Genomic DNA, 23562 nt, shown 5'->3' on the forward strand with positions numbered 1-23562 from the left:
TTCCAGAAGGAAAGCGCTCTCAAGGTCATTAAAGCCATAAATCCCACAAAATCAGCAACTGATAAATGACTCGACAGGTCACTCCTTCCAGAGATGGGGCAACTCCACCAAATAAAAGGCAGCGTTCGCTCAGTCTTTAAGGTCAGAACCATGAAGATACTTTGTCTCCTCGGGCTGGTTTCAGCTGTCCTGGCTAGTCCTGTCTCACAGAGATTCGATGGGTAAGAGATTCTCTCCTGTGCACCCTGTAACATCAAAAGCTTACACCAGTGAAGGGCCTGATCCACTGCATTCCTGCTCATTGTTTGTGTGCTCTGTTTTTTCTCTCTCAAAGGGAGAAAGTATTTCGCCTGAAGCCCACAACTGATCAGGCAGTGTGGTTTGTGAAAGGTCTGGCCTCCACCATCAAGGTTAGACATCCATCAACAAACTATATGCGTCACCCGATAGTCTTCTCGAATATCACAATTAAAATACTCTTTCCCCGTTCTCTCCCACTCCATCCAGGTTGACTTATGGCGACCCGACTCCATTGATCAAGTGGTTGTAAACAGTGATGTGGATTTCTGCGTGGGAGCTCAAGACGTGCAAAAGACTCAGGATCTTCTGGAGATGAGTGGACTAGAATATGAGTATGTTTCACCAAGCCTCCAATGTTTCAGTTCATAATGTTGCATCCTGCTGCCTTTACTCACTAAGGTGGCACAGTGGTTGGCATTGCCACTTCACAACGTCAGAGACCTGAGTTCAATTCCAGCCTTGGGTCTCTGTCTGTGTGGAGTTTGCACATTCTCCCCATGTCTGAGCAGTATTCCTCTGAGTGTCATAGAGGTTTACAGCATGGAAACAGGCCCTTTGGCCCAACTTGTCCATGCCGCCCTTTTTTTTTAAAACCCCTAAACTAATCCCAATTGCCTGCAGTTGGCCCATATCCCTATGTATCCATCATACCCATGTACCTGTCTAAATGCTTTTTAAAAGACAAAATTGTACCCGCCTCTACTACTACCTCCGGCAGCTTGTTCCAGACACTCACCACCCTCTGTGTGAAGAAATTACCCCTCTGGACACTTTTGTATCTTGCCCCTCTCACCTTAAACCTATGCCCTCTAGTTTTAGACTCCCCTACCTTTGGGAAAAGATATTGACTATCTATCTTGTCTGTGCCGCTCATTATTTTATAGACCTCTATAAGGTCACCCCTCAGCCTCCTACACTCCAAAGAAAAAAGTCCCAGTCTATTCAGCCTCTCTTTATAACTCAATCCATCAAGTCCCGGTAGCATCCTAATAAATTGCTTCTGCACTCTTCCTAGTTTAATAGTTTTCTATAATAGGGTGACCAGAATTGCACACAGTATTCCAAGTGTGGCCTTACCAATGTCTTGTACAACTTCAACAAGACGTCCCAACTCCTGTATTCAATGTTCTGACCGATGAAACCAAGCGTGCAGAATACCTTCTTTACCATTCTGTCTACCTGTGACCCCACTTTCAAAGAGCTATGAATATGTACCCTAGATATCTTTGTTCTATAACTCTCCCCAGTGCCCTACCAATAACTGAGTAAGGCCTGCCCTGGTTCAATCTACCAAAATGCATCACCTCCCATCTGTCTAAATTAAACTCCATCTGCCATTCGTCAGCCCACTGGCCCAATTGATCGAGATCCCACTGCAATTGGAGATAACTTTCTTCACTGTCCACTATGCCATCAATCTTGGTGTCATCTGCAAACTTACTAACCATGCCCCCTATATTTTCACCTAAATCAATAATATAAATGACAAATAACAGAGAGCCCCGCACCTGAGCCACACCGCTGGAGACAGTCCTCCAGTTTGAAAAACAATTCTCTATAACTACCCCCTGGCTTCTGTCAAGAAGCCAATTTTACATCCACTTGGATACCTCACCTTGGATCCCATGAGATTTAACTTAATGCAAAAACCTACCACGCGTTACCTTGTTAAAAGCCTTGCTAAAGTCCATGTAGAAAACATCAACTGCACTGGTCTCACCTATCATCTTGATTACCCCTTCAAAAAACACAATTAAATTTGTGAGACATGGTTTTCCACACATAAAGCCATGCCGACTGTCACATATCAGTTCTTGTATCTCTAAATGCCTGTAGATCCTATCTCTCAACATACCTTCCAAATATTTACCCACCACAGATGTGAGGCTCGCTGGCCTGTAGCTTCCAGGCTTTTCCCTGCAGCCCTTTTTAAATAAAGGCACAACATTTGCCACTCTCCAATCTTCTGGCACCTCCCCTTTGGCTATCGATGATTTAATTATCTCTGCTAGGAGCCCAGCAATTTCCTCCCTAGCCTCCCACAGTGAGCTGGGATATATTTCATCAGGTCCCAGGGTTTTATCTACCTTGATGTGTTTTAAGACTTCCAGCACCTCTTTCTCTATAATATGTATACTCCTCAAGACATCACTATTTATTTCCCCAAGTTCTCTAACAACCATGATTTTCTCAGCAGCAAATATTGATAAGAAATAGGCCATTTAGGATCTCATCCACCTCTTGTGGATCCACACATAGATGACCTTGTCGATCCTTAAGAAGCCCTACTCTCTCCATCGTTACTCTTTTGCCCTTTATGTATTTGTAGAAACTCCTTGGATTCTCCTTTGCCTTATCTGCCATAACAATTTTGTGTCCCCTTTTTGCCCTCCTGATTTCTCTCTTAAGTCTACTCCTACGCCCCCTATACTCTTCAAGAGATTCACTTAATCCCAGCTGCCTATGGATGTCATGTGCCTCTTTCTTCTCCTTGACCAGGGCCTCAATATCCCGAGTCATCCAGGGTTCCCGACTTCTGCCAGCCTTGCCCTTTACTCTAAGAGGACTGTGTTTACCCTGAACCCTGCTTAACACACATTTGAAAGCATGCCACTTACTAGACAACACTTTCCCTTCCCACTGACTGCTCCAATTAACTTTTGAAAGTTCCTGCCTGATACCATCAAAATTGGCCTTGCCCCAATTTAGACATTTAACTTATCTTAAACCTAATAGAATTATGGTCACTGGTCCCACAATGATCCCTCACTAACACTTCTGTCACCTGCCCTTCCTTATTTCCCAAAAGGAGGTCAAGCTTTGCCCCCTCTCTAGTCAAGCCATCCACATACTGAATGAGAAATTCCTCCTAAACGCACTCAACAAATTTCTCTCCATCCAACCCTCTAATCCTATGGCTGTCCCAGTCAATGTTGGGAAAATTAAAATCTCCAACTACCACCACCCTATTTTTCTTGGAGCTATCTGTAATCTCCTTATATATTTGCTCCTCAATTTCCTGCTCTCTATTTGGAGGCCTATCGTACAACCCTACCAAATTGATTTCCCCCTTCTTATTTCTCAAGTGCTCCAGTTTCTTCCCAAAGATGTGCAGGTAAGGTTGACTGGCCATGTTAAATTGCCCCTTAGCGTCCAAAGGTGTGTTGGTTAGTAGGCTGAGATTATGGGTACATGGTCTGTGTAAGATGCTCTATCGGAGAGTCGGTACAAACGTGGTGGGCCAAATGGCCCCTTTCTGTAATGTAGAGATTGTATTCTGCTAATGCTAGTCACAGGTATTACACTGTTTTCCCTCTTCCCTTCCTTCTATCCAGAGTTTTAATTGAAGACCTTCAGACAATGATTGAGCAACAAATTGACAATAAGGAGCGTTCAGTTACTTCACACAGCTATGTAAAATACAACGACATGGAAACGGTATGTCTGAATCCTATCTTAGAAAGAGACACTGCCCTTCTGCTCTGTGCCCATGTTCTTGTTTGATTAAGTTAAGCCTAACTGTTGCTGAGATAGACCGAACACTTTCTGCTGCCTCGGAAAAGCAGCCAGCATACCTCAAGCGTATGTATTCTCTTCCACCTTCTTCTGTCAAGAAAAAGATACAAAAGTCTCAGGTCACGCACCAACCGACTCAAGAACAGGTTCTTCCCTGCTGCCATCAGACTTTTGAATGGACTTCCCTTGCATTAAGTTGATCTTTCTCTACACCCTAGCTGTGACTGTAACACTACAACCTGCACTCTTCCTTTTCCTTCTCTATGAATGGTATGCTTTGTCTGTATTGCACACAAGAAACAATGCTTTTCACTGTATATTAATACATGTGAAAATAATAAATCAGATCAAATCAAATTGTTAGGACAGAGGGCTGTTACAGCAGCTTGTTCAACAATTGCATGCAGTATGGGGAAGGGCAAGACTAATTTTGTTAGAGGTTACAATGCAACAATATTACAGCATCAAACTGGCTGTGTGAAAATTGCCTTTCCATTTCCCGACATCACAATGATCAGTACATGGTCAAATATTGCATGTGATGTACGTTGGAACATATTGGAAGACACTTTTTTGAATATTAGAAGGCTTTTAATTGTTAAAACCCAATTTTATCCATTCACATTCAATGTAGGGGATATGAGGAGGAAGGATTAAAATAGGCTAGAGTCCTGACCTCCTCCTTCAGACTGCCCTGGCATTCCCGCCCACTCTGTAACTCCCAAGATCCTAGAGTGTTTCTCACCATGCAGCCGAAGGCCGCATGTTGATTAAACGTATAAATGCAAGCCAAATGTGATTTGAGATACAATTATATGACTGTCACTGGGGGCCAGTCCCAACAGAGAAATTGAATCCAGGACCCAAAGTGGAGCCAACAAGACTAGTTATTTTTAAACGTTTCGTTGCTTCCTTGTAGGGAGGAGAACCGGGCCTGACATTAGACATAGTTTCCCCTCCAGCTGCATGGAACCCAAGCCTGTCTTTGCTAACCCACATGAAATGCAGATCCCCTGCACCTCCAGCTCTAAACCCTCATGCTTGTGTTCAACCACTTCACGGCTTCATCACAAGAGTCTGCCCACGTGTTAAAACATAGCTCTCCAAACTTTAGCGCCTTCAACCGACAGTCTTCAGTGCATCACCCCTTCCCCTTCACCTCATAATCATTGGCCATGCCTTCATTAGATCCCATGCTCTAAAATTTGCAGTCTGTGATCTGAATTTTATGCTACCCCGGCAGTGGACTTCTAAGCAAGGGTCAATAATATTGTAGTTTCAATGCCACCATTTCCAGAGCATGTATTTCATTTAATTCTGGAGTTAACATCATTTTTGAAGATCATATGGGGTTGTTGCATTGTGAGTGTCGAGGATTGCCTTACCGTATCATCACTTGGCTTCACATTTTGAGATGTGGTGGCACAGTGGTTAGCACTGCTGCTTCACAGCGTCAGGGACTTGGGTTCGATTCCCAGCTTGGATCGCTATCTGTGCGGAGTCTGCACATTCTTCCCTGTGTGGGTTTCCCCCGGGTGCTCCAGATTTCTCCCACAGTCCGAAAGATGTGCTGATTAGGTGCATTGGCCAAGCTAAATTTTTCCTCGGTGTACCCTAGATGTAGAGTAGATGGCCTACTCCTGCTCCTATTTCTTATGATCTTATGTTCTTATGTTCTTTACCCGAACAGGTGCAGGACTGTGGCGACTCGGGGATTTTCACAGTAACTTCACTGCAGTGTTAATGTAATCAATAAATGTACACTAATCAATAAATAATTTTTTTTTACCTGAAACAGATCAATGCTTGGATTGCCAGGACTGTTGCCAGGCACTCAAACCTACTGTCTCACAGTGAGATTGGAACCAGCTACGAAGGACGGCCAATCTATGTTATCAAGGTAGTTGCAATTATTGCAATAGGCATTTTCATAGGAGAAAATTTATGTCAGTGGTTAAGGGAACTTAATGTGTTCTCTTGGGTAGATAAAGACATGATCGAAATTGACAAAATAAGTCATGAAGAAAATCAGTCCATATTAATTAGGAAAGGAGGATTAATTGATCTAGTCAAAGGACACCTTGAGCTTAATGCACATTGAGGATGTACTGTGATAATTTATGGAATTCTTCATGAGAGAATGACTAAAATATTTAAGGAATGAATCAAGCGACTGCCTACACTATAGGAGGAAGATAATCCGACTGTGTGCCTGAAGGAAGAGGAAGGCTAACATGATCTAAGCGCATCTGCTGCATGGACTTGAATGGAGTGTGAGCTGGGATGGGTTGGGTGAAAGACCTTTTTTTAATTCATGGGATGTGGGTGTCACTGGCTGGGCCAACATTTATTGTAAAAATTCTGACAACACCAGGTTTAAGTCCAACCGATTTATTTGATAGTAAACTCACAAGCTTTCGAGGTTAAGCTCTTCTTCAGGTGAATGATTTACAACATTTATTGCCCATCCCTGAGGGCACTTTAGAATCATTGCTGTGGATCTAAGTCACATTTAGGTGAAGATTGCAGATTCCGTCCCTCAAGGGCATTAGTGAACCGAATGGTTTTTATAATAATCAATTCATGGTCATCATTCAACTTTTAATTCCAGTTTTTTTTTAAACTGAATTCAAATTTCACCATCTGCCGTATTGGGATTCGAACCCAGGTTCCCAGGCCATCGCCCTGCGTCTATGGATTACTAGTCCACTGACAGTCCCGCCATGCCTCGCAGTGCCAGGAACCAGGGTTCGAAGGTGATCTGGATGAGGGTATAGTTGGGTGGATTAGTAAATTTGCTGATGACACCAAAGTCGGAGGTGTGGTAGATAGTGAGGAGGGGTGTCATAGTTTACGGAGAGACTTGGACAAGTTGCAGAGCTGGGCCGAGAGGTGGCGGATGGAGTTTAATGCGGAAAAGTGTGAGGTAATTCACTTTGGCAGGAATAACAGATGTGTAGAGTATAGGGCTAACAGTAGGACTCTGAATAGTGTTGATGAACAGAGGGATCTAGGTGTATGTGTACATAGATCCCTGAAAGTTGGGAATCAAGTAGATAAGGTTGTTAGGAAGGCATATGGTGTCTTGGCGTTTATTGGTAGGGGGATTGAATTTAGGAGCCGCAGCGTCATGTTGCAACTGTACAAAACTCTGGTGCGGCCGCACTTGGAGTATTGTGCGCAGTTCTGGTCCCCACATTATAGGAAGGATGTGGAGGCATTGGAGAGGGTGCAGAGGAGGTTTACCAGGGTGTTGCCTGGTATGGAGGGGAGGTCCTATGAGGAGAGACTGAGGGATTTGAGGTTGTTTTCGTTAGAAAGAAGGCTGCTAAGAGGGGACCTTATTGAAACATATAAGATGATTAGAGGTTTAGATAGGGTGGACAGTGATAGCCTTTTTCCTCGGATGGAGAAAGCTAGCACGACGGGGCATAGCTTTAAATTAAGGGGGGGTAGTTATAGGACGGATGTCAGAGGTAGGTTCTTTACCTAGAGGGTGGTGAGGGATTGGAATGCCCTGCCTGCTGCAGTTGAAAATGCACCTAGTTGGGGGGCGTTTAAGAGATCCGTGGATAGGTTTATGGATGGAAAGGGATTGGTTTCGGTTAGAGGGTCATTGCTTTTTAATTGGTCGGCACAACATCGTGGGCCGAAGGGCCTGTTCTGCGCTGTAATGTTCTATGTTCTATGATTCCTGGATTGGATCACTGTCTGTGCGGAGTTTGCACATTCTCCCCGTGTCTGCGTGGGTTTTGTCTGGGTGCTGCGGCTTCCTCCCACAGGCCAAAGATGTGTGGGTTAGGTGGGTTGGCCGTGTTAAATTGCCCCTTACTGCCAGAGGAAACTAGCAGGGTAAATACATGGGGCTATGGGGATAGGGGATGTGGAGATGGGGATGCATCATAGAATTCTATGATTCTATGTCACTGCCTCTTGTAGCTTTTAGTTATTTATTTTATCCTTTTGTTAAAAGATTGGAAAGAAAACAGGTCAGTCTAAGCCTGCAATCTTCATGGACTGTGGAATACATGCCCGAGAATGGATTTCTCCAGCTTTTTGCCAATGGTTTGTGAAAGAGGTTAGTGCAAAACCTAAGATGGTTACACTTTATTTTAGATATTTTTAAAAGAATTATGAATTTGAACTCCTTTGTAAATTGATACTTCTAAGTCTGCCGTTTTTGTGCTAAGTTCTATTAACAGTCCCGTTGCCTTGGGCTGGCATTGTTAACTAGACGCTCGACCAGATCTATATCCAGATGAATTTTTTTTTATTCATTCGTGGGACATGGGCATCTCTCGCTGGCCAGCATTTATTGCCCATCCCTAGATGCCCTTGAGAAGGTGGTGGTGAGCTGCCTTCTTAAATCGCTGCAGTCCACGTGCTGTGGCTTGACCCAAAATGCTGTTAGGGAAGGAATTCCAGGATTTTGACCCAGCGACTGTGAAGGAACGGCGATATATTTCCAAGTCAGTACGGTGAGTGGCTTGGAGGGAAACTTGTTGGTGGTGGTGTTCCCATGTATCTGCCGCCTTTGTCCTTCTAGGTGGAAGTGACCTTGCATTTGGAAAGTGTTGTTTAAAGGTTTTGTGAACAGGAGGTCACATCTCATGAACTTGATCGATTTGAGGAAGTGACGAAGATGATTGATGAGGGTAGGGCAGTGGATGTCTACACGGACTTCAGTAAGGCTTTGGCAAGGTCCCTCATGGCAGACTGGTGCAGAAGGTGAAGTCACATGAGATCAGAGGTGAGCTGGCAAGGTGGATACTAAACTGGCCTGGTCAAAGAAGACAGAGGCTCGCAGTGGAAGGGTGCGTTTCTGAATGGAGGGCTGTGACTAGTGGCCTTCCTCAAGTATCAGTGCTGGGACCTTTGACGTTTGTAATATATATAAATGATTGGAGAAAAATGTAACTGGATTGATTAGTAAGTTTGTGGGTGACACAAAGGTTGGTGGATTTGCGGATAGTGATGAGGACGATCAGAGGATACATCAGGATATAGATCAGTTGGAGACTTGGGCAGAGAGATGGCAGATGGAGTTTAATCCAGACAAATGTGAGGTAATGCATTTTGGAAGGTCTCACAAAATAGGAAATATACAGTAAATGGCAGAACCTTTAAGAGTATTAATAGGCAAAGAGATCTGGGTGTACAGTTCACAGGTCACTGAAAGTGGCATTGCAGGTGGAGAAGATAGCCAAGAAGGCATACGGCATGCTTGCCTTCACCGGCTGGGCATTGAGTTTAAAAATTGGCAAGTCATGTTGCAGCTTTATAGAACCTTAGTTAGGCCGCACATGGAACATACTGTTCAATTCTGGTCACCGCACTACCAGAAGGATGTGGAGGCTTTGGAGAGGGTGCAGAAAAGATTTACCAGGATGTTGCCTGGTATGGAGGGCATTAGCTATGAGGAGAGGTTGGAGAAACTTGGTTTGTTCTCACTGGAGGTTGAGGGGGGACCTGATAGAAGTCTACAAGATTATGAGAGGCATGGACAGAGTGGATAGTCAGAAGCTTTTTCCCAGGGTGGAAGAGTCAATTACCAGGGGGCACAGGTTTAAGGTGCAAGGGGCAAGGTTTAAAGGGGATGTAAGAAGCAGATTTTTAACACCGAGAGTGGTGGGTGCCTAGAACTCGTTGCCAGGGGAGGTAGTGAAAGTGGATAGGGTAGTGACTTTTAAGGGGCGTCTTGACAAATACATGAATAAGATGGGAATAGAGGGATATGGTCCCCAGAAGGGTAGGGGGTTTTAGTTAAATCGGGCAGTATGGTCGGTGCAGGCTTGGAGGGCCGGAGGACCTGTTCCTGTGCTGAAAGTTTCTTTATTCTTTGTTTGTACTTTGATCTGTGGTGAATTTTGCAGTGCATTTTGTATACTCCTGTGAGTGTAAGGTTATCAGTTATAGCTCCATTAGACTTCAGCATATTTCTGAGAGGGTTTTTCAATATAATATTCTATTTTACCCACCTGATTATAGTCACATCTATTACTGCAAATTTCCAAACATTAAATAACTTCACCCCTCTGACAGAAAACGCATATTAATGGAAGTTTCAACTGCTGCAGCAATTCTATCTAGTATTCAAAAAGGCTGGATAGCCCTTTAATTTTGAATTTAAAAGCCCTTCCAATTGAAGTATTTTTTTAAATTACACTAGTTCGTATGTGCACATCTAAACATAGCCTTATCTATCCTGCCATGCATGGGTCTAAAAACAGTCTTATGGGTCTTACTGGAGCAGCACAGTCACACATTGGTTAGTACTGCCTCCTCACAGCGCCAGGGACCCAGGTTTGATTCCAGTCTCGGGTCACTGTCTGTGTGGAATTTGCATGTTCTCCCCGTATCTATGTGGGTTTCCTCTGGGTGCTTTGGTTTCCTCCCACGGTCCAAAGATGTGCAGGTTAGGTGGGTTGGTCATGCTAAATTGCCCCTTAGTGTCAGGGGATTAGCAGGGTAAATACATGGGGTTTCGAGGATAGGGCCTGGGTGGGATTATGGTTGGGGCAGACTCGTTGGGCCAAATGGCCTCCTTCTGTACTGTGGGGATTGGATGACTCTATGAATCACCATGCATGGATCTGCTGAAAGACTTATCGATTACCATGCATGGGTCTGACCATAGATTTATCAATCCAACCATGCGTAAACCTGAATGCACGATGAGGAACAGCATCTTATAATGCCCATGTATCAATAAGTCAAGTAATTAACAATTTACTTTTGCATTTTTCAAAATCGTAAATGGCACAATTACACTTATTTTCATGTTAATTGTTCACCTAAAATGGGGAAATTAGCTGCTGGAATGAAATCATAGTTTATTGGGACACAAGTCAAATGGGGTGTCCATGTAAAAACAACCAAGTCTGCAAATCCCATCTTATTGAATTGAAGCTTTATTTATTGCAAGAGTCACTTTTAATGCATATCCCTCTCCGCTCTAGGCTGTTTCTACCTATGGATCCGATCCCATCATCACCAACCTTCTGGATACCATGGACTTCTTTGTTGTGCCAGTCATCAATGTTGATGGTTACTCCTTCACCTGGTCTACCGTAGGTATTAATGTATTCACGGAAGGCTGAATTTTACAGCCCCTCCTGCCGGCCGTGTTTTCCACTCCTGCCAAAGTCAACGGCTCTTCCCATTTTATAGCCACTGCCGTGACAGCACCATAAAGTTCCACCCAGATTTTCTTAAATGTCAGGAGGTGTATGTATCTAGCCCCATCTGGGCAACATGCCATAGCTAATGCAATGTTCAGTTTGAATATCCTTTATCTCACCAAACATATCCAAAATCCAATTACTGTTTAGAATGCCTATGCAGTTAATTTGTATATTAATAGAGCAATGTAATATTAGGTTACAGGGCGGCACGGTGGCACAGTGGTTAGCACTGCTGCCTCACAATGCCAGGGACATTGGTTCGGTTCCTGGCTTGGGTCACTGTCTATGTGAAGTTTGCACCTTCTCCACATGTCTGCCTGGGTTTCCTCCAGGTCTCTGGTTTCCTCCTACAGTCTGAAAGATGTGCTGGTTAGATGCATTGATCTGAACAGACGCTGGAGTGTGGTGACTAGGGGATTTCACAGTAACTTCATTGCAGTGTAACGTAAGCTTTTTTTAAAATACATTTGTGGGACATGGGCGTCGCTGGCTTGTCAGCGTTTATTGCCCAACCCTTGTTGCCTGAGGGCAGTTGAGAATCAACCACATCGCTGAGGCTCTGGAGTCACATATAGGTCACATCAAGTAGGGGGGGGCAGATTTCCTTTCCTAAAGGACATTAGTGAATCAAATGGGGAGCCTTCCTTGTGACTAATGAATAAATAAACTTTTGTTATAAACTTTACACTTATAATAAGTTTTAACAGGTAAGAAATAGGGTCTGAAAAATTTTGTAATTGGAGAAACAACCTAGGGCATGATCTTACCGGCCATTCATGCCACGCACCCATTGCAGCGAGGTTGGAGAATGTGGCACCCAGCCAAATCTCTATTTACTGAAGCAGGATGGAAAAATCTCTGCCATCAATGGTGGTAACATTCCAGCCCTGATATTTGTAGAGTATAGCTGGCCTAGGATTTGACTATTGCAATGTAAGTTGGCTTAGACAAAGCATATAGGCTGGAATTTTCCAGCCATTCATGCCACCAGGGTTCTCCAGTCCCGCTGCAGTGCACGGAGATTCAGCTGAGTGCCAAATTTTCCAACCTCACTTGCAGCAGCGATGATGGGACGTGAACAGCTGGAACTTCCTGGGCGGCACAGTAGCACAGTGGTTAGCACTGCTGCTTCACAGCTCCAGGGACCTGGGTTCGATTCGTGGCTTGGGTCACTGTTTGTGTGAAGTTTGCACATTCTTCTTATGTCGGCGTGGGTTTCCTCCAGGGTGCTCCAGTTCCCTTCCACAGTCAAAGATGTGTGGGTCAGGTTGACTGGCCATGCTAAAATTGCCCCTTAGTATCCTGAGATGCGTAGGTTAGAAGGATTAGTGGGTAAATGTATAGGGATATGGGGATAGGGCCTGGGTGGGATTGTAGTCAGCATAGACTCGATGGGCCAGATGACCTCTTTCTGCACTGTAGGGTTTCTATGATTCTATGATCTACTCCACAGCCAAAAACAAAAAAAAGGGGATTAAGGGTTATGGGGAGAAAGCAGGAAAGTGGAACTGATCCATTTCAGATCAGCCATGATCTTGTTGAATGGCGGGGCAGGCTCGAAGGGCTAGATGACCTACTCCTGCTCCTATTTCTTATGTTCTTATGTTCTTATGAACACAATTGACCCCAGAGGTTTTAGATAAAGGATACCTGTTCTGTTTTGGTGTAATGGGGTATGCTAACAGATCAATGTATCAACATCTAGCCACACTATGATCCTGCCACAAATGCTGCTATGGATAGCTTATCAAGGTTATTTGTATAATGATCAATTAAATTAAATTTTATTCTTAATTCATAAGATTCCAGAAGTTTAATTTGATTGACTTGTAATTAACAATAATGCTGTGTGGTGACAATTCCAGGGTTTTCTAGGTTTAATTCCAGACTTTGGGGGATTCATTTGACAATTCCATCCATTTTTCCTTGAAAAATGAATCTGTGGCTTTGTTTTGATTTGTTCCCTGGGCGTACTAATCACGGGAAGGAGAGGCAGAGAGAGGAAGCAAAGCATTTGGAAAACAAAAAAACTCCTCAGCAAGTTTGGTTTAAAATCTCTGGAGGGTGCTGACCTTTGCCCCCAGGAGTACTTGTTTCCCCAAGAGCAAAGGTCAGGAAAAAGGCAAAGACCAGTTGCTCCAAGTACCCACCCCGTATGGTTGCCCTGGGATTTCTGTAGCTTCAGATGTTTCAGAGAGATGGGGCTTCCCAGCCTAATCTTAGGGGTCCTGCACACTTGTATATATACACACACACACACACACACACGCAGACACACACACAAACACACACAAACATACACATATAAACACACACAAACACACATACGAACACACACATACACGTACAAACACACACGTACAAACACACACACACACATACACACAAACACACATACACACACATACAAACACATACATACATGCACACACGCGCGTGTACACACACACACATACACACAGACACACACACATACAAACACACACACACACACCCACATACAAACACACACACACGTGGGCACACACACATACACTGCCTCTAATGAATTTTTATCATCTTCTATGTGCATTCACAGCAAATATGCAATGAATGTGCTTAATATTCAATGAATGTCTCTATAGCTATACAATGGAACGCCAGCTATCTGTCAGAAACTTTGCTGGTTAACGTCAGTGGATGAAAATCTCTTCTTGTCTGACATAATCCAGTCAATGAACAATCGGTTTTTGATATTTTCATTACATTTATCACAGTTCTTACACCAAGGAAGCAGCATTGACATTGATGACTGGGAGGGGTTTGCTACCAATCATTCAATATGACACAGCGGCACTGTGCTTAGCGCTGTCGCCTCACAGTGCCAGGGATCCGCGTTCAATTCCAATCTTGAGTCGTCGTCTGTGTGGAATTTGCATATTCTCCCCATGTCTGCATGGGCTTCCTCCGAGTGCTCCAATTTCCTCCCACACTCCCAAGACATACAGTTTGGGTGGATTGATCACTAAATTGTCCTTTAGTGTCGAAGATAGGTTAAGAGGATTAGTGGGATGAAGGTATGGAGTGGGCCTGGATAAGATGCTCTGTTAGAGAAGCCAAATGGCCTCCTTCTGCACCGTAGGATCCTATGATTCTCTGATGGAAAGTTTGGGGACTCCATTATCATACATACATTATCATACATGAAATCTCACAGCACAGATTGAGGACATTTGGCCCATCATGTCAATGCAAACTCTTTGAAAGTGCAATTGTATTAAGACCATTCCTCCATCTTTGCCACGTAGCAAGTTCTTTTCTCTTCAGTTTCGTATCCAATTCTCCACCACAGAGTCCCTGATATTCATAAATCACAGAACCCCTACAGTGCAGAAGGAGGCCATTAGGCCCATCGAATCTGAACTGACCATCCAGGCCCTATTCCCATAACCCCACATATTGACCCTGTTAATCCCCCTTACACTAGATCAATCTAACATGGCCCCGCAACCTAACCCACACATCTTTGGACTGTGGGTGGAAACCTGAGCACCCAGAGGAAACCCACACAGACACGGGGAGAATGTGCAAATTCCATAGTGACCCGAGGCCGGAATTGAACCTGGGTCCCTGGCACTGTGAGGCAGTAGTGCTAACCACTGTGCCACCGTGCTGCCCTCGTTGTGATGGTAAGCGGAAGGTCCATTGTATGCTCATGTAACATGCCCTCATTTGTTATTTATTTTACTGAAGAATCGCATGTGGAGAAAGACCCGCTCAAAAATTCGTGGCAGTAAATGTCGCGGAGTTGACCCTAACAGAAACTGGGATGCCGGATGGTGCAGTAAGTACCTGCCTCATTATTTTTGTTGCGGAGGGGGGTTGCTGGCAGGATGGTGAGAGGAGTTCGTCTCAAACAGATCCATGGAAAAGACACATTTCCTTTACCATTCTGCAAGAATTTGTAAATCAGATTCATGGGGATAAAATTTGTCTTGGGCAATAAAGCTGTGATGTCACATTGACCATGTATTATACAGCCAAGTTGATTCCTGTTCTTTGATGTTAATGGGATGGCACTTCAGGGGGTGGAGTTAAGCAGACAGTTGACATAATGTTGTCTGTGCCCAAAAGGATTTTCTATCCCCAAACACTTTCTCATTTGAAGCATATCGAGTTTAGCTACGAATATAATGCAGTCTATATATTCACTGAATGCCACATTCTTAGAGATTCTGCAGCTTTTCTGCTAAGGTTACTGCAGACCCCAGCTGGAAGTCCCTCAGCATCCCCTATTTTTGATTTTGATTTGATTTATTATTGTGACATGTATTAGTATACAGTGAAAAATATTGTCTCTTGCGCACTATGCAGACAAAGCATACTGTTCATAGAGAAGGAAATGAGAAGGTGCAGAATGTAGTGTTACAATCAAAGTGAGGATGTAGTGAAAGATCAACTTAATGTGAAGTAGGTCTATTCAACAGTCTAATGGCAGCAGGAAAGAAGCTGAGGGCACGCTTGGTACGTGCCCTCAGAATTTTGAATCTTTTCCCTGACGAAGAAGGTGGAAGGGAGTATGTCTGGCATGCATGAGGTCCTTGGTTATGCTGGCTGCTTTTCTGAGGCAGCGGGAAGTGTAGATAGAGTCAATGGATGGGAAGCTGGTTTGCCTGATGGACTGGGCTTCATGAATGCCCTTTTGAAGTTTCTTGCAATCTAGGGCAGAGCAGGAATCAACCTGTGATACAACCAGAAAGAATGCTTTCTATGGTTCATCTGTAGAAGTTGGTGAGAGTTGTAGCGGACGTGTCAAATTTCCCTAGCCTCCTTTGGACTATTTGCCTGGTGGTACAGAAGTTGAATATCGCTGAAGAGTGAGAGATATTGCTGAAACTTTCTGTCTTGTGTTCATCAAGGAGCCTAGAGTTCCCCATCATTTTCTGCACACCAATACCTCAGCCAATCAGCACCTTTTGCTCCTGCAATATAAATTGGTGTGATCATTCAAAATTTGGCACTCTTGCGTTTGTCCTGATGAGTGCCTCACAGTGCCAGGGATCTGAGTTCAAATCCGGCCTTGGGGTGACTATCTGTGTGGAGTTTGCATGTTCTCCCCATGTCTGCATGGGTTTCCTCCGAGTGCTCCGGTTTTCTCCCACAGTGTAACCATGTGTGGGTTAGGTTGATTGGCCATGCTAAATTGACCCTAGTGTCAGGGAGATTAGCAGGGTAAATATGTGGGGGTTTGGGGATAGGGCCTGGATGGGATTATTGTCGGTGCATGCTTGTTAGGCTGAATGGGCCTCATGCATTGCAGAGATTCTATGAGAAGCTCCAGCAACATGTCTGTCCTCTAGGCCTTATTGAAGTGCCATGTTCAAATAAAGACTGTAAAAATATCTTCCTGAGATCAGTGTAAGCATTGTGATCTCAGCACTAAAAATGAGTGGGACAGTGAGAACACTGGACATGCCTTCTTATCCTCCAGCTCGCCTGATGACCGGGGGAATAAGAGAATATATTTCTCAGTTCTGCAACTACCATCACTGAAGTAACCAAAATGAAAGGCATAAAAAAGTCTAAGGGCAGGATTTTACACACTCCACAAACCACCCCTCCCCGCCACCAGCCATAATACCCCTGTCCTTACCCTCTCGGGGCATGCTTTTCAATGGCAGAGATAGTTTGCCGTTTGCCAGCAATGGGATCTCGCAGTCAACAATGTTGTGCATTGTTCATTGGCTTGGCCCCTGGGGAGCGCACAGTGGTGAGGGGGGGTGGGGATCGCCATCGACAGGACCAGAAGATCCCACCAGCAGCAAAGCGAAAATCTCAGCCCTAAGGTTTAACCTGTATATTATGACAAAAAGTATTTCTGCTCACCCTGGCTATAATCTTTCCCGTCAGCAAGAATGCCAAGGATTATGTGAAAATAAAGATTCATGTTTCCACGATAACCTGGCCTCCAGAAAAATCTTGCTTAAAATATTGGCTTATCTTTCTTCTCTCTATAGATGCCGAATGACCGTGGGTGCAAAAAAAATTCCAATGCTTCCTGTTTGTCTTTGGGCTATATCTGAGTTGGAATAAATTAGAACCATCACACGTCCTGCTAACTGTCACATTGTGTCCTCTAGCAATCGGTGCCTCATCGAACCCTTGTTCTGAGACATACTGTGGTCCTCGGGTAGAATCTGAGAAAGAAGTCCAGGCTGTCGCAAACTTCATCCGTCACCACAAAGGAAGCATCAAGGCATATCTCACCATGCACTCTTACTCTCAGATGTGCCTCTTCCCTTATTCCTACACCTATGACTTAGTGCCGAATCACGCTGAACTGGTATGTGTCTCAGCCTTTTACATGTTCGCAAACCCGTGCGATGCAGAGCAGAATTTGACACTTTGATTTATATTCTCTGAGTGACATTTGGCTTCAGTGGGAGGTGGGATGTTTGGGTTCTCAGTTTGAGAGCCCAACTCCCTTCCACAATGCAGTTTCTCTGGTTTATCAGGATGATCGGAGGAGTAAAATTGTTTCCTCCCCATAGAGAAGGAGAAGCCTTCGGGTGGCCTGACAGTATTATCACTAGACTAAGCCAGTACGGTGGCACAGTGCTGCCTCACAGTGCCAGGAACCCCGGTTCAATTCCTGGCTTGGATCACTGTCTGTGCGGAGTCAGCACATTCTCCCCATGTCTGTGTGCATTTCCTCTGGGTGCTCCGGTTTCCTCCCACAGTCTAAAAAGCATGCTGGTTAGGGGCATTGGCCATGCTCAATTCTCCCTCAGTGTAACCGTACAGTTGCCGGAGTGTGGCAACTAGGGGATTTTCACAGTAACTTCATTACAGTGTTAATGCATGCCTACATGTGACACAAATTAAACTTTAATCTTTTACTATTAATCCAGAAACTCGTGAGAATCTGCGTTCAAATGCCACCATGGTAGATGGTGGAATTTGAATTCAATAAAAAATCTGGAATTAAGAATCTACTGATGACCATGAAACCACTGTTGATTGTCGGAAAACCCATCTGGTTCACTAATTTAGGGAAGGAAATCTGCCATCCTTACCTGGTCTGGCCTATGTGTGACTCCAGAACCACAGCAATGTGGTTGATTTCCAACTGACTTCCAAGGGCAACGAGGGATGGGCAATAAATGCTGGCCAGCCAGCGACACCCATGTTCCATGAATGTATACAAGAAAATGCTTCATCTGGCAACAGATGCATGTTGACTTATGTGTCAGATCCATAAGAAATAGAAACAGGAGTAGGCATTCAGCCCATCAAGCCCACTCTGCCATTTACTAAGATCATGGCAAATCTGCTTGTGACCTTAACTTCATTTTCTTGCCTGCCCACATAATCCTTGACCCACTGTATCTCGAAAAATTGATCTAGCTCAGCTTTGAACATATTCAAAGACCCTAATCTTTTAACTCTCTGTGGAAGAGAGTTCCAAATACTAATGACCCACTTAAAGATGAAATTCATCTTTATTGCCATCTTAAATGGAGACCCCTTTATTTTTAAACTGTTCCTCGCGTTCTCGGCTGAAAGCTTCTAAGGAACCTTGGTGAGATCCTGCAGTGCATCTTGATGATGATACACATAACTGTGACACACTTTGGAGGGACTGAATGTTTGCAGAAGGGGTAGCAATCAAACAGGCAACTTTGTCCTGGATGGTGTCAAGCTTAAGAACATAAGAAGTAGGAGCAGCAGTAGGCCATCTGGCCCCTCAAGCCTGTTCTGCCATTCAATAAGATCATGGCTGATCTTTTTGTGGACTCAGCTCCACTTACCCACCTGCTCACCATAACCCTTAATTCCTTTACTGTTCAAAAATTTATCTATCCTTGCCTTAAAAACATTCAATGAGGTGGCCTCAACTGCTTCACTGGACAGAGAATTCCACAGATTCACAACGCTTTGTGTGAAGAAGTTCCTCCTCAGCTCAGTCCTAAACCTGCTTCCCCTTATTTTGAAGCTATTCCCCTAGTTCTAGTTTCACCCGCCAGTGGAAACAACTTCCCTGGTTCTATCTTACCTATTCCCTTCATAACCTTGTATGTTTCTATCACAACGCTTCTCATTCTTCTGAATTCCAATGAGTATAGCCCCAGTCTACTCAGTCTCTCCTCATAAGCCAACCCTCTCAACTCCAGAATCAACCTAGTGAATCTCCTCTGCCCCCCCCCCTCCAATGCCAATATATCCTTTCTCAAATAGGAAGACTAAAACTGTACACAGTACTCCAGGTGTGGTCTCCCCAGCACCTTATATAGCTGCAACATAATCTCACTGTTTTTAAACTCCATCCCTCAAGCAATGAAGGACAAAATTCCATTTGCCTTCTTAATTACTTGCTGCACCAGCAAACCAACTCCTTGAGATTCCTAAACAAGCACATCCAGGTCCCTCCACATAACAGCAGGCTGTAATTTTTTACCATTTAAATAATAGTCCATTTTGCTGTTATTCCTACCAAAATGAATGACTTCACATTTACTGACATTGTACTCCATCTGCCATACCCTCGCCCACTCATTTAGATTGTCTAGATCCTTTTGCAGACTTTCAGCGTCATCTGCACAATTTGCTCTTCCAGCTCTCATAGTGTCATCTGCGAATTTTGACACACAGCACCTGGTCCCCAACTCCAAATCTTCTACGTAAATCGTAAACAATTGCAGTCCCAACACTGATCTCTGAGGCACACCACTAGTCACTGATCGTTAACCAGAAAAACACCCATTTACCCCCACTCTTTGCTTTCTGATGGTTTACCAATCCTCTATCCATGCTAACACATTACCTGTAACACTCTGCACCTTTATCTTATGTCGCAGTCTTTGGTATGGCACCTTGTTAAATGCCTTCTGGAAATCCAGATACACCACATCCACAGGTTCCTCATTATCCACTGCATATATAATGTTCTCAAAGAATTCCATCAAATTAGTCAAACATGACCTGCCCTTCATGCTTCATCTTACCAATGGGACAGTTTATATCCAGATGACTCACTATTTCTTCCTTGATGATAGATTCAAGCATTTTCCCTACTACAGAAGTTAAGCTAACCAGACGATAGTTACCTGCTTTTTGTTTACCTCCTTTTTTAAACAGTGGCGTCACAAGCTTCTTGAGTATGGTTGAAGCTGCACCCATCCAGGGAAGTGGACGGTATTCTACTTCATTGACTGTTGGCTGGGCTCATTGCCGTATCTTTGAGTCAAATCAGTTATGGGTTGGTGCCATATTCCGGGATTTAAACATGGAATCCAGACTGAGATTTCAATGAGATGCTGCACTCTCAAGGTTGCCATCTTCTTGATCAGTCATTAATGTAGACGCCTACTTATCTGTTCAGTTACGATGTGGAGATGCTGGCATTGGACTGGAGTGGGTACAGTAAGCAGCCTCACAACACCAAGTTAAAGTCCCAACAGGTTTATTTGGTAGCATGAGCTTTTGAAGTGCTTTTCCTTCATCAGGTGTGCTCGCCTGATGAAGGAGCAGTGCACCAAAAGCTTCTGATTCCAAATAAACCTGTTGAACTTTAACCTGGTGTTGTGGGACTTCTTACTCTGTTCAATTAGATATAAGCAATCCCACTCATGATGGACTGGCCATCCAAGTTAGTACACAATGCTGTAAAGTCCCACATTTATAAGTAAGAAGATCTCAACCCTGGTTGGCTCAGTGATGGTTTTTTTAATATATTCATTTGGAACTATATTTTGTTAAACTCTTAATGAAACAGACTTGGAATCTTTGTGTAGTATTTGATTATTTTTGAAATGATGAATAACCCGCATTCTCTCTTGCAGAATAACCTTGCTAAGGGAGCAATTCGCAGCCTGGCCAGTCTCTACGGAACACAATATACTTATGGCCCTGGAGCTACCACCATCTGTGAGTCTTTGGCTTCGTTCTACATTTAGTCATCATTGTAAACAAACAAATAATTTATTAATAACGCTAATATGAAATGAATGGCTGCTGAGATTCCAAAGTCTGGAAATTCCACCTCAAAGCCTTTCTCCTCCCTTACAATCCTACACCACATCAACACACTTCTGTTCACCCCTCCTGATGCATCTTTCTTTCCTTCAGTTAAACAAAGAGAACAAACACCAGAGAAAATTACAGCACAGGAACAGGCCCTTTGGTCCTCCAAGCCTGCCCCAACCATGCTGCCCAACTTAACTAAAACCCCCATACTTCCCTGGACCATATCCCTCTATTCCCATCCGATTTATGTATTTGTCAAGATGCCCCTTAAAAGTCACTACTGTGTCCGCTTCCACTACCTCCCCCAGGAACGAGTTCCAGGAACCCACCACCCTCTGTGTAAAAAATCTGCCTCATACATCTCCTTCAAACCTTGCCCCTCGCACCTTAAACCTGTGCCCCATAGTAATTGACTCTTCCACCCTGGAAAAAAGCTTCTGACTATCCACTCTGTCCATGCCTCTCAAAATCTTGTCAACTTCTATCAGGTCACTCCTCAATCTCTGTCATTACAGTGAAAACAAACCAAGTTTCTCCAACCTCTCCTCATAGCTAATGCCCTCCATATCAGCCGACATCCTGGGAAATCTTTTCTGTACCCTTTTCAAAGCCTCCACATCCTTCTGGTAGTGTGGTGACCAGAATTGAACACTATATTCCAAATGTGGCTTAACTAAGGTTCTATAAAGCATCAACATGACTTGCCAATTTTTAAACTCAGTGCTCCGGCTGATGAAGGCAAGCATGCTATATGCGTTCTTGACTACCTTCTCCACCTGCATTGCCATTTCCAATGACCTATGTACCTGTACACTCAGGTCCCTTTGCTCTTCAATTCTCTTAAGGGTTCTACCATTTACTGTACACTTCCTATCTGTATTAGACCTTCCAAAAGGCATTACCTCACATTTGTCCGGATTAAACTCCATCTGCCATCTCTCTGTCCAAGTATCCAAATGATCTATATCCTGCTGTGTCCTCTGACGGTCCTCATTGCCATCCGCAAATCCACCAAACTTTGTGTCATCCACAAACTTACTAAGTTACATTTTCCTCCAAATCATTTATATATATTACAAACAGCAAAGGCTCCTGCACTGATCCCTGAGGAATACCACTTGTCACAGCCCTCCATTCAGAAACACACCCTTCCACTGCTACCCTCTTGTGTGCCTGCAAAGCACCAGGATTTTCCAACTGTGTTTGCCCTGAAGCTGGAAATTCCCGCCCGAGGTCAACGGACCTTTCCATGATCCGCCCCATCGGAATGTGGAAATTCACCGCCTGGAGTCAGTTATTTATTTTAAATGTGGCACATTCGAACAAGTTGTTGTTACCTGGTGATGGGAAGCAGTGGCTTGGCGATTGAGACGTATGAGATGATGAATGGGATGGATAGGATAGAGGTGGAGAGACTCTTCCCGCTCAAAAAAGACAGTAGGACTAGGGGGCACAGCCTCAAGATAAAGGGGGGGCGGTTTAGAACGGAGTTGAGGAGGAACTTCTTCACTCAAAGGGTGGTGAATCTCTGGAATTCTCTGCCCGTTGAAGTGGTGGAGGCTACCTCGCTAAATATTTTTAAGACGCGGGTTGATGGGTTTTTGATAAGCGAGGGGATTAAGGGTTATGGGGAGAGGGCGGGAATGTGGAACTGAACCACGACAGATCAGCCATGATCTTATTGAATGGCGGGGCAGGCTCGAAGGGCTAGATGGCCTACTCCTGCTCCTATTTCTTATGTTCTTATGTTCTTATGATATTGTCACTGGAGCAGTAATCCAGGTACCCAGGGTAACGCTCATTCGCTCCTTTGAGGATTTGATGGAAGGTGCAAAATTGCCCAGTTGAAATCTCGGTGTTAATGTTGGCGTGCTGTCTTTGCACAGATCCAGCTGCTGGAGGTTCGGACGATTGGGCCTACGATCAGGGAATTAAATATTCCTTCACCTTTGAACTGCGTGACACTGGCAGATACGGCTTCCTGTTGCCTGAATCTCAAATTAAACCAACATGTGAAGAAACCATGCTGGCCATTAAATACGTGGCCGACTATGTCGTCAACAACTTGTATTGAAATAAATATGTATAAAGCATGTTAAAATAAAGACACTTGACAGTTCATAGTCCAGTATTCTCAACACGGGGAGGTCAATGAGGGATAACATTCATCTGTTCAGTTACCTGTTTAGGACTACAATGGCATTCGCACCATAGCCGCACTAAATGTTAATGCTTTTAAGAATATTCAGCATTATTTTTGCATACTATCACAGAATCATAGAAAAACTACAGCACAAACAGGCCCTTCGGCCCACACGTTGCGCCGATCTTATCTCTACCTACTAGGCTTACCTATAACCCTCAATCCTATTGAGTCCCATGTACTTATCCAGAAGTCTCTTAAAAGACCCTAATGAATTTGCCTCCACCACCACCGATGGCAGCCGATTCCACTCACCCACCACCCTATGAGTGAAAAACTTACCCCTGACATCTCTTCTGTACCTACTCCCCAGCACCTTAAACCTGTGTCCTCTTGTGGCAGCCATTTCAGCCC

General features: G+C 44.1%; 1 protein-coding gene across 1 annotated transcript; it reads left to right on the top strand.

Moving 5' to 3' along the window:
• Window positions 1-23079, top strand: LOC145341522 (carboxypeptidase B-like). The gene is made up of 11 exons (XM_080186502.1): window positions 1-221; window positions 335-410; window positions 508-632; window positions 3636-3738; window positions 5615-5716; window positions 7790-7894; window positions 10776-10886; window positions 14733-14823; window positions 17120-17322; window positions 20822-20906; window positions 22892-23079. Exons 1-11 carry the CDS (start codon window positions 94-96, stop codon window positions 23077-23079), a joined length of 1317 nt encoding a protein of 438 aa, XP_080042628.1. The 5' UTR covers window positions 1-93.
• The last annotated feature ends 483 nt before the right edge of the window (window positions 23080-23562 follow it).

This window comes from Carcharhinus amblyrhynchos, chromosome 3 (genome assembly GCF_965287045.1).
Source record: "Carcharhinus amblyrhynchos chromosome 3, sCarAmb.v2.hapA, whole genome shotgun sequence".
Taxonomy (NCBI): domain Eukaryota; kingdom Metazoa; phylum Chordata; class Chondrichthyes; order Carcharhiniformes; family Carcharhinidae; genus Carcharhinus; species Carcharhinus amblyrhynchos.

Excerpts from the sequence above, each read along its gene's own strand:
- LOC145341522 (XM_080186502.1), top strand. The coding sequence starts at position 94 with ATGGGGCAACTCCACCAAATAAAAGGCAGCGTTCGCTCAGTCTTTAAG. Across the intron at positions 411-507 it reads GTCTGGCCTCCACCATCAAG|GTTGACTTATGGCGACCCGA; the intron begins GTTAGACATCCA and ends CACTCCATCCAG. Across the intron at positions 633-3,635 it reads ATGAGTGGACTAGAATATGA|AGTTTTAATTGAAGACCTTC; the intron begins GTATGTTTCACC and ends CCTTCTATCCAG.